The sequence below is a fragment of the Cheilinus undulatus genome, linkage group 8 (assembly GCF_018320785.1).
Source record: "Cheilinus undulatus linkage group 8, ASM1832078v1, whole genome shotgun sequence".
NCBI lineage: Eukaryota > Metazoa > Chordata > Actinopteri > Labriformes > Labridae > Cheilinus > Cheilinus undulatus.
This window is the reverse complement of record NC_054872.1, coordinates 49,153,096-49,165,446: the sequence shown is the minus strand read 5'-3', so window position 1 is coordinate 49,165,446 and position 12,351 is coordinate 49,153,096. Positions and strand designations below refer to the sequence as shown.

At 37.3% G+C, this 12,351-nt stretch overlaps 1 protein-coding gene across 1 annotated transcript in view; it reads left to right on the top strand.

The window, feature by feature from the left end:
- The window catches only part of atg5 (ATG5 autophagy related 5 homolog (S. cerevisiae)), a 63,264-nt gene that overhangs the window by 9,980 nt on the left and 40,933 nt on the right, over positions 1-12,351 (top strand). The window contains exon 6 of the mRNA XM_041793867.1: positions 2,830-2,924. Coding sequence (XP_041649801.1) covers positions 2,830-2,924 — 95 coding nt within the window. The remainder of the gene's footprint in view (positions 1-2,829; positions 2,925-12,351) is intronic.

Sequence of the window (12,351 nt, the reverse complement as noted above, 5' to 3'; positions counted from 1 at the left end):
CTATGGCTCACATTAATGCACTGTTTTGTAGCACAGGCTAGTTGGTGAAGGACACATCTTTACAGTTTATAACTGCTTCAATTTAAAGCATGTTTGTGACAAAATAAAGATTTTTTTAATATATAAAAGGGGCTCAGCTAGCCTCTTAGCTCAGTACTTGACTCCTTAAGACTCCTTTCTCCCTCCATGTGACTAGACGACACGAGATGCTAGGCCTGAGTAATTTGTGATACTGATCGCTTCCCTGACAGGTATATCTGTCAACTGTGGAAAAAAAATCTCTTTTTTTGTAAAATGTAGGGATCGTACTCAATGTGTGTAGAAACTTTCTGATGATAATTGTAGCGTAGACGTTCATTTAGAGCTGTAAAGCATTGTTATTTTTGGCAGCTATTTTTGATCTTAGTCTTATTCTTTCAATGAAATGTCTTTTAGTTCTTTCTACCCTTTATGTTGTAGTCTAGTTTTAGTTGATGAAAACTCATAACATTTTAGTCTAGTTTTAGTCCATGCATTTATTCTCTTGCCTAAATCTGGTACCACATCATGGTAGTGTGTTCTCTGCACTCTGCCAAACCTGGGGTCCCTGCTTTCTACAGCTGAGAGGCAGAATAGATACAGATGCATTTGTTTTTGACAGATTTACCCACAGTAGAGAAATATCAGGTTTTGACTGTCAGACCAAAACTACATCACATTTTGGTCTAGTTTTAGTCAGCTTGATGTAAACTAAACTTAGTTTTTATCAGTTTTAGTCATCACAGATCTGTTTTTGTTAGTCTTAGTCTAGTTTTTGTCATGGGAAAAAAAAGGCGGTCAACAAACATTTTTAGTCATGGTTTTAATCAACGGTATTAACACTAGTTGCAAAGCTCCTTCTCATGGGTTGAGAATGTGTGCCAGGGAACTAAAAACCATACAAAAACTCCATCTACAGAAGCTCTAATTGGACTTACAGTAATTTCATCCTTTTTTTGTAGGTTTTCCTATGATTATGAGTAAAATTCAGTGTATTTCTCAAGTTTGCTATCCATTTATCTCCCTTTGTTGGCAAATAAAGCTTGTTTACCCAAGATAATGAGATGCTATCTCAGGAAAATGGACTGAAATAAGCTGAATGAATACAAATCCTTCTGTGATGATTTGCTTTTCTAATGTGTTTTTCGTCTCTTTGTTCAGTAAATTTTTTCTATTTAGGGTTAAAGCATCAACACTTTTTGGAGTGTTCTTTTGTCTTCATGTAGTAATGGTAGCCAAGTATACTGATAACCAACATTCATGAAATAAAAAAAGATTAAAAAAAAAAAAAATTGTGTCACGATTTCTATTAAGGAGGAGCTGGTGGGTCCTGATGCTTGACCAGTTGAGAATCACTGCTGTGAAGTACTAATTTTCCTCTGTTTCCTATTCATTACCTAATAGCTGGCCCCCACTACTGTTCCCCCAACAGACATTGGGGATCACATGATTGCAAACAACCTATACGACTAAAAAACTGGATACCATTTATACCTGTTTCTATACCATGGCAAAGAAATAGAAGTCCTAGGCACATGATTTTTGGTAATTTCTTGTTTTTAAATGACCAAAAATGGTAAGCAAAGTCCTGTACGCTGTCTACACTCACACATAATGCTCACAGTGCATTTGGGGAAAGTATCTGGGGAGTATCAGGGGAAAAAAAAACACCCAATAACTGAGGTGTTTAAGCGTATGTGGACTATTCAGTCACTAAAATCTTAGAGATTGTTAAGTTTTGAAGTTTGAAATTTGCTACAAGGCCTTTAGTATGAAACAGAGAGGAAGAATTGCATTGAGAGCAACCCAGAATTCATGCAAATGAATAGTGAAATAATGTAAAAAAGACAGAAACTGACATTTTGTTTTATTTGTATATAGAATCATTTTTGTCATGCAACTGTCACGTCTGTGCATGCGACTCTGAGAACGTTTCACAGACGTTTGCATACAGAAGCCACAAAATTTCAGCTGCCAATCCATCCTCCACTTTCCCGTGAAACTAAAAACATGATTTTCTCATTGTAACACAGGAAGAAAAGACAGAAAATGCTTCAGTTTCAGAAACAGATACTTATATGTGATGCCATTACCTTTTATTTGGAGAAGGTTTTTTGTTCCAGTAGCTGCAGCATTTCCCAAAAAAGTGTCTGCACATACGCTGAATCCAGAAACACAGATTAAGCTTATGGATTCATGCAGGAAAAAGTAGCTGGCTGCTGGTTGCAAATAAAAATGAGAGATGAAACCTTCTCTAAAGCATAACTTTCACATCTAAAAGAGAGCAGAAACAGAGAAACAGAACCGCCTCATACTTTCATTTAACAGAAAGAAAACAGAAGGTTTTTACAGGGTTTGTGCGAAAGCGAGAGGTGAGAGGAGATGGAGGGTCTGAAACCAGCACATGCTGGGTGGAATCACTTTTGATTCTCTTGAAGGAGATGACCAAAGTTCAAATGTAAAAATGCCTGGCATGCGAACACAGATGTGATAAAAAGATGTTTCTAGGAGGTGCTTTTCCATCTCTGATCATGACCTCTGACTTGATGAAAATTGCACTCAAGGTGTCACCTCTAAACTCCATTCTTGTGTTTTGCCCTTTTTTGCAAATGGTAAAACTAGGTGAAGAACTTCAGCTTCTTAGAGTTTTTACACCTGAGTTTTTGATGTGAATCTTTGCATAAGAAAACATTTGAAATGTGAAACTTGTTGCCAGATTTTACATGATAGAGATTGCTTCATATGTGCCTCCACAGAAGGTGTCAGTCAGTCTTAACTTGTCATTCATATGTGTTTTTTTGTGTGTCACAGATAAGTTTGACCAGTTTTGGGCCATGAACAGGAAGCTGATGGAATATTCCACTGAAGAGGGTGGCTTCAGATACATCCCCTTTAGGATATACCAGGTAACATACAGAATCACACATCAACAAAACTTAATAGTTTCATCCATCCTTAGTGAGCTTATTATTTAAATGTAGAGTCTCTACACTCTGCAGAGTGTAGCAGTTTGCAGTCAGTCCAGTAGATGTAGCTAGTTGACAAACTTTGAATCATTTTGTCTCGCGAGGCACCCTTAAAGGGTTACAGACTGGTCCGTTAAAGTGAGCTGAAGGGAGTAGGACTGTCACTTTACAAGAATTTTTAACTTTGAAATGATACATGTGAAAATCAAAGTGTGTAAATACCTGTGTAAATACCACAGCAGTAAAGGAGAAGCCATAGGCACCTATTATTGGGTATTTTCTTGTTTTTGGTAATGAAAAATGGTTAAAGACCTTGGTAAGTGGACCTGAATTCTTCTTTTCAAAGCACTTTTTACACTTCAGGTCACACTTATTCATTCAGTCCCATTCACTCCACATTCGCACTAGGGACAGAGCCAGATATATTTAAAATCTGGGGCTAAGCCCAAACAAACATATCCGACAGTTTAATGCACTATTTTTGTGCACTTTAAATAAAAAGAATAAATTCATGCCAACAAATCTGTGCATCATTTAGGCAAAAATAATGTTTTTCAACCTAAAAAAAATACTTAAGTGATAAAATCATTTTTTTTCTTAAAATTGTCATTATCATTCTAAAATCATGATTCACCATGCTGAAGTCCAATAATGTTCACTTCTGCTCCCTAAAAATGTCTGAAGTTTATATTTTAAGTAACATTGCATAGGTAGGGTAGGAATTTGACGAAAAAGTTTACAATTGAAGCTCTGTGTTTTAAAACAAAGCAAATAAAAAACAACTATTGGGGTTAGAGATATTTATTTATTCACAAATATGCTGAAAATTGTATTTTTAGAACAAGGTTAAAAGTATTTTTTACACTTCAGAGAGTGTATAGATATGAAAGAATATTAGGGCCATTAAACAATTGGCATGCATTTTTTTTAATTCTAAGAAAAATTCAAAATTCTGCAAAAAGTAAAATTCTGTCTTTTTTTAGAGTTAAAAAAATGCATAGAATTTTTTTTCTATTAAATGTCCATAATCCTCCTCTGTATATGTTCTTAAAAGTAAAGGAAAAGACTGATTTTTTAAAATTACTTCAAAAATTGCATTTCCATGCAAGGCCCAATCATTTTTGATTATGTTAGATAAATGCAAATAGAAATAAACAACATACTTACAACCAACCTGAAAGATTCAGGGCTGAAGCCCAATAAGCCACCCTCTCGCTCTGCCCATGATTCACACACTGATGGTGAGTGCTGCTATGAGAAGTGGCCTTCAGTATTGAAGGATGGATTGCACAACTTGCGTTCGTTGGATTTTGTGCAGTTTGTTGTTCCCAAAGTCTGAACTGAATTAGGAAAGACGGTTTTTTAGGTTCTCTGCTCCTTTTGTGTAGATTAATCTGCAGACTGAATTTAAATTGCAAAACTTGGTGACTCTGAATGTTTTTGAATCTTTAGTGAAAACTCTTGAATTCAAACTCTCTGAATGACACTGTTTCAACTGATGATTATTTTATTATTGTTGTTTATATTTGTTGTGTATCGCTGTGAGTTTGAGTGCATGTGTTGTTGAAACTATGCATTGCTGCCATTCTTGGTCAGGTCCCCCTTGAAAAAGAGATCTTTGATCTCAGTGGGACTTACCTGGCTAAATAAAAGTTAAATAAAAAATAAATAAAATTGACCAACCCTATTTATAAACGTCCAAACATCACTGACGCAAAAGTTTGGAGAAATTTGGGCTTAAGTGTCTTGCCTAAGAACACACTGGCATGTGACTGCAGGATTATTATTTGACTTTATTTAACCAGGAAAAACCTCACTGAGATTAAAAGATGGGCAGCAGCACATTTAACAAAGACGCAGACACAAAAAAACAAATTAAAAAAGCAATTAAAATTAAATTTATTTAAAATAATAAAATCAATTCATTAAAATTAAAATCACAGAGATACCAAATCTGAGTCACAGATCAGAAAGTCATCAGTCAAAACATCTACAACCTCATACATCATCCTCCAGTACCTTCAGTCTGCCTTTAAAACATTTAAAGAGACCACCTTCTCAAAACATGAGGTCTCCTGAAGAAGATTCTAGGCTGCAGGTGCGGCACACCTGAAACTCTTTTTACCCATCTCAGAACGGACTTTGGTTACGGAGAGCAACAGTAAATCCTGTGACTGAGTCACAGAGCGAAGACTGTAGCTTCCAGAACTTTTGACATGAATAAGATCACACAAGTAAGATGGAAGTAGATGTAGTAAAGGCTTATAAATCAGGATGTACCAGTGATTTAGCCTACTTGTGGTCAAAGAAGAGCAACCAACTCGATCATACAGAGTACAATGATGAGGTAAGGACTTAAGGTTTTGTTATAAACCTCAACGCACAGATAGATACACAGTATTTAAAGATTTAAGGCATTAAGAAGATGCATGCATGTACAGAACATCACCATATTCAATCAGAGGCAGAAAAGTGGCAGAACCAAGCCGTTTCTTTGCCCACACCACTCTGCACAAATATCCACATGCAACATTTTGGTACCAAAGCATTGCCAGTTATCTCTCTTTGTAAAGGTGGCAGCTTTTGGCTCAAACCTCTGTTTTTGAAAGTTCAGTATTTTATAATGCCATTTAAAATTGAAATATGGAGATTGTATAATTTAAAACTCATGTAGTCAAAAGTATTGACAACCTAAGTAAGAAGACAATTTTTTAAAGCACACTTTTGTTCCTTATTTTAATTAAATAAAGGAATTTTTTTTTTTTTGGTCTCACTTTGCAACTCACTTTGGTACCCAGACTACACACCTTATGTGGTACCACTAAAAGACTTGGAAAATCTTAACCGATTTGAAAATGTGGGAGACCTCACGGCATGTAATGACTGATTTAACGGTCTTGTTTTTAGTGTGTGTGGTATGCAACAAGATGAGTAAGGCAGCACACAATAAAAACTGATTCATTCATCAACAGCCAGAGTCTGTACTCTCAAAACAAGAAATCTCCACTGTCAAAGGTGACTTTGCTACATGTGGCTAGCTGTTAACAACCTGCTGCATCCATTGTGGTAGAAATCTGGATACGACTCCTGTTGAAGTCAGTGTGATTAAGGTGTTTTTCAGTGCACATATAAACACTGATGTCTATCTCCTTTTGCGTGTTGTGTTTACTATTCTTGCCATGGCTGTGTTTGTTGTGCTTCCTCTTTTGGTGTGATTGCTTCTGATTGGCTATGGTTCTACTCCACGTAACAACCCTGCACATTCCTGCTTGACTGTCCTCAGTGTTCCCACCAAACAACAAGATTTCTGATCATAAATATTGAGCATGTTTAATATTAAAGTCTGAGCAGATCAGGAAGGGTGCAAAAACTGTTAATACACTTTGCACTACAGTACAATCTGTCAAGATCATTTTTAAGATATCATCAGATAATCAAGCCTTTTTTGACCTCTGTTGCAAGGGAGGAATCAGACCTAAAATTGGCATGATTGTCAAATTTTAATTGTGCTTATTTGCCTACTGTGTTCAGGAAACACTCAGAAAACAATCAAAATCGACCACTGTTCCCAGCATCAGCGTGTAAATGATGCAAAGTTAGTTTGCAGAATGCAGCATATGTAAGCAGTTCTAGCATCTCAAGCCTTCATTTTTCCCCTGCAGGTTAGCAACCATGTTTCTGTGCTAAATGTGGTTACACACAAGAATAACCTGACATAACCTTCTTTTAAATTGATCTCCATTTTCCAGATCAAAATACTGCCAAACAGCCCCGTTCTTACAGGGTGCTATCAGTGCAATCCATTCTGTGTGCTTTGCATTTTCTTGTTCTCTCGCTACAAGAAAATACTTATAATTAGGTTAGCAGAACTAGTAGTTCTGGTGCCGACTACCAAGGGCTCTTTCACAATTTAGCTGAGTAGTTGCTTACATCCACATTTCAAATCAAACCAGCCATTCTTGTAATTCACCCCTCTTTCTCCTGTTATTATGGAACCATTTGGGCACATTTTCATGCAAGTGTGGCACACGAATTTATTAATTTACAGCAAGGCAAGTTTGTCAAGGCAGATTTATTGATACAGCACATTTTAGCAAAAAGACAACTCACAGTACATCACAAATACATTGAAATATCCTGATAAAGCAGCAAAAGCAAGCCACTAAAGTAAAGAGAGGGAAAATTGACCTCTAAAGCAGGAGCTAAAACTCATCCAGACAAGCCGTTTCTTTGTTCTCATACCCGTTGATGAAATAATTAGTCTCTAAATCATGTAGGCACAGATAAAACATGAGATTTGTCAAACCTGTCTTTGACCTTGCTCAGCCCCGGTGCTTTCTGGAAGTTAATCATCACCTCTCGAACATTTGATACATGTGACTCTACCACGATTACATGGAACTGGTGTGTGAGCCGGCGGGCGAGCCTCCGGGTTCAGTCTGCGTTTAGGAGGTGAAGGCAGACAAACAGCCTCAGGTCGGGTGTTTCCTCCACAGTTTTATCCTGACTCAGGTAAAAATTCCCTTTTGTGGACGAGAGAAAAAACGAAGGAAGAGGAGATGAATAAGCGGCTGATCCTTTCCTGGAAAACATTAGCATGCAGCTCGGCAGACAGTGGGTGAAAAGTTCCACGCTTTGATTCAAATGTTGGGGCTTTCTGTGCTGATCAGGACAAACTGGAAATGTGTGGACGATAATTGGACTTCTTATGGTCGAAAACTGCACCAATTCCTTAGAAACAATATTTCTTAGTAAACGTTGGCATTCTGAGGAAATCATCTGAAACAACTGCGTATTTAGATGTAATTTAAAGTCCTCTTAATCCTTCTGAACACTTAAAAGTCTCGCCCAATTCAAAGGAAAAGAAAATTTGAAAACCATCTGGATGTTTGCAACAAAAACATGTTGACAGTCTGTTCTTAGTCTAGTGGGTTTAGTAAATTTGAGCACATTTAGCCTTGATCTCTAACAGAAAGACTCTCTCTTCATCACTGAGTTCAGTGTTGGCATCAAAACACTCAGGCCTGTCAAGACAAGTTTAAATTACAGCGAGAGAGCAGAAAATAGATCTGGCAATGAACGGGGACGGGCAGAACATCAAGTTTTTAAGATTATCAATATATTTTCAGATGAGTTGTCAGGTCAAACAATGACATTTGTATCAAAACAAAGAAGATACCTGGCCTCATACCCGACAAAAGACTGCTTTCATACTAACAGAAGTATGCAACGGCATTTGAAATATGAAGTCTAAGAGGGGAGATATCATTTTCAATGCTTAATTTAATGGCATTTTTAAGTAAAAATCGAATGATATTGACACCTGTTTGATACCATACAAGCAAAAATAGAAGTCCTAGATGCCCAATATTAGTTAATTATTGTTCTGAATAATCAAAAGGCGCTTGCAAACTCTTGCACGCTGTCTTAATTGTACAAATATGGCAGGCAAGGAGCAGTTTCACCCACTTCTCCAATTTTTTTTCAGCATATTTGTTCACTTAAAGCCTTGCTTAATGAAAGATGTTCAAAATCGCAAACGATATAGAAAATTGGGGGACCACACACCAACTGACAAATCCTGACAGAAACCTCTTAAGCCCTAGCCGGACCAAATTTGGTCCTGCTCGCCTTGATCCGAACAAACTTGCTCTGTGCACTCTATTTTTTCACAGAAATAGTCACGTTACACATCAAATTAAACAAAAGAAGCTCAGCTACAAGCCTCAACAAACCATTTTTACCTGCATCACATCCAACTCAAAAAGGAATCAAATCAATGACCACATATCAAAGTGGTTGTAGTGCGACATAGCCAGACACTTCTGCCCCCTAACTGGATGGTGACTGGTACTACAGACACAAACAAATTGCACATGAGTAAAAAAAAAAGAAAAAAAAAAAAAAAAAGTTTGATACCTGAGATTTTTCAAATGGCAGAGATAGTGCCAGATTGGGCCAAAATGGCACAAGAGGGGACTTCAGCTGAATAGTCTTTTCTAAAATCTCTTATTTTGACCTTATAAATGGCATAAAAGTTGAAAGAGGTAATGTCAAGATTTGGTGCTATGGCCTACTGGAGATTTTTGGACTTCAAATGCATTATTGCTATGTAATATATATTCTAAAATTGCAAAAAGAAAAATTAGGCAAAAATGAAATTTTTCATTTGTGATGTGTGTACCTACTTGATTCACTCTGACCCAGTAACATAAATACACATATTTACACTTCTGAACAAATTTCACAAGTGCCCTCTTCATTACTGTACCTTGATCATTCAAATAGACCTTGTAGTTCCAGAGTTCTACTCATTTAAAGGTGGAGTTGAAAGGTTGAGATTTGATTTATTGTGCGTTTGCATCGTGATGACCAACACCGTAGGGCTGAGTGATTCCTACAGCCTCATGATATGGTTGGTATCATGATACAGAGTCCATGATATGAGATATATTGTGATCCATGTTGATTTAGGATAATAAACATGTCATAATAAACAAGGCAGTCACTTAATTCACTACACAGCTGTTCTGTATAGTAGAATTTAACAGAAAAGCCACAGTTTAAAGCAGTCGTTCCCAGACTTTTTCTGTTGAGCCCCTCTTTGGCCAATGAAAATATTTTCAGGCCCCCCCACCCCTCACCTTACATATCAACATGTGAAAACATGAAAATGCATGACAAACATACTGTAATTCACAATTTTTGCTCACAGATTCCTCATTTTTTAAAATTTACTACAACTTAAAACCTTAAAATTTTACATTTTAATAATCTGACGCACTGAAGATGAACAATTCACTGAAAATAAGAACTTAATAAACATCTTTAGGATTTATACACTGGCAATAATTTTTTGACTGTTGGGGGCTTATCTGGTGATCTTATTGAGTCCTGGATGCAGTTGTGAGGCTGCCACTCTCAATTCATTTTCAATGTCCAGTTTTATTTATTTATTTATTTTTATTAGTAATTGAGGCAACAGCAGAAAAAGGAATAATCTCAATGCTCTCATGCCTAGCAGTCGGTACTCCTTTCCACTCCACTCCAAAATGCTGACAATGTCTTGGATTAGAACTACAATAACATTGTTGAATCTGAAGTGACATTAATAAACTGCCTTGCCTTACCTTGCCTCCCCCCTGCCGTGACCCCGCGCTCCCCTGAGGCGGCCCACGGCCCACTTTGGGAACCACTGGTTTAAAAGATTTTATTCTTTGAAAAACTTCGATTCAGATCCTTGGGGATTAAACCAAATTAAAATAATCACTTAGCTATAAATAAAATCAAATACAGTAGTATTTAACTTTTTAAACTTAGAATATATATCACTCTGTCGTCTCTCTTGCTGTTTTCTTTCACACTTTTCATGAAGTATTTTAGTTTCACTAAAAGCCCACTTGCATTTGTAAGGATGACTTTTGCTTTGCATCTGCATAAAATGGCACAGCAGTTTCTGGAATGAACTGATGAGTGAGGATTAAACAGCGCTACCTACTCTGCCTAATGAACCCTTTGTTATCAGCGCTGCTGTTCAGCATTTGTCTTTACAAATAAAGTGCTGCTTATGAACTCCTGATCCCGTGTAGAAGTTGAGGGAAATTTTGACTGAATAGCGTCATTCATTGCTGGTTGGGACGACACAGAACAGCCCTGAAAGCCTGGCTATTTTTGCTTACAGCTCAGCGTGGTGTTGTGTATCAATAAAGACTGGTGTTGCTGCAGTGTTTTAACTTGTTTATTGCACATCTTGCATGACTCATGTCCAACTCCAGACTTTCTGATGTTTGAAGAAACATGAAATCATCCAGTATCTTTGCTTTCAGTTTTGCTGGCAGCAGATAGAAGCTATGATTAATGTTACTATTGTGAGTACCAACTTGTTTTGTACAGTTTGGAGTGTGTGTAGGAGGTTTGATAACTTGACACGCCAGATAGATGCGTCACCTCTCCATGACGTGGGATGTATTTCACATTAATCTGAGCAACACCCGATAGGCAGAGTTTGGGAGGGGAAAAGCTTTGAAAGAAAATCTCAGAGGGTGGTTGAACAAACGTGATGTCTGTTGCAATCATTACGGATCATTTAGCACAACAAAATATATGACACAGTAGGCATGTGCCACCCTGGAGAGTAAACAACATAGTAGAAGCTCAACCAGCAGCTGCTGTCTTTGTTAATTATCAGTGACCAAACTGCTGCTATAGTTGCATCAATGCTTCTCTTCACCAACCACCATTGTTTACAGATTTGCAGCTGTTTTAATTGAACCCATCTGGTAGCCACTGCCTGGTTCCTTCAAGTGATGCTGATTGGTCTGGTCTCTGATGGAGACAAGAGTATCAGCTTGAATTTTTACACGATGGAGGCACCATCAACTTTGTAAGGTTTGGTATTTGATATACATGCCCTGTATTGCCATTCATCTATCTAAACCATGATTTTTTTTTTATGATTTTTGTTCTATATTGCCCAGCCATAGCTTTAATTAATGAGGAGAGTGTCATCCTATGAAACAGACATAGATTTGTAGGAGATCAGTGTAATGTTTGTATGCATCTTTCTCCATCCTCCTGTTTCTCTCTGAGATGATTTATTATTGAGCGTGACAAGTTCTAATAAGATGGGCTCAGCTCCACATATGGCTGCATTTACATTTTGCACAACAAAGCGGGCGGGACTACAGCTGTCAATCACATTTTGCTTTTGCTTGAAGCTCTGAAAGCTCATAAATGCTTTTGTTTTTACTTTCACATCTTCAACGTGTAAATAAACAAGTTCACACTTCAACAAAGCATTCTTGTGTTTGGTAATAAAACATAACACTTTAAAGTGGCCGGCTGAAACATCCAGTCTCACCAACACTAACCCGCCCTCTCAAACATGCACTTGTTGTAGCTGTAAAAACCTTAAAAGCGCTGACGGGCTGAAGAAAGCCAGACTGTTTTTCATGACTGAATTGAAAGTTTCCACGGTCATTTATGAGCTCGGTTTGTTTCATGAGTGTTGGACCATCAAAGCCTGTTTCCAACAAACATGGAGAAAATAAGTATCATTCCTGAAAAGTCTGGTTTGTTGTGGAGATGGTTTGGGTTTTATCTTTTAGACCACAAGATATTTACCACCAAAGAAGGCCTGAAAAAATAGAGAGTGGAAACTAAATCAGTTCATGATGAGCCTGAAAACACTCATAATGAGAGTTTTTGTACAACAGCTTTCACTGTCCAGAGTAACTTTGTGTTTATATCAGTTATGGATGCAAAAATGTTCAGGAACGATGCACAGGACTGTATTTGAGTTTTAGGCATGCTGGGTCAAAAACTGAGGCTAAGGTAAGGCAAAGATGTGATGAGTAAGCTGCTTGAG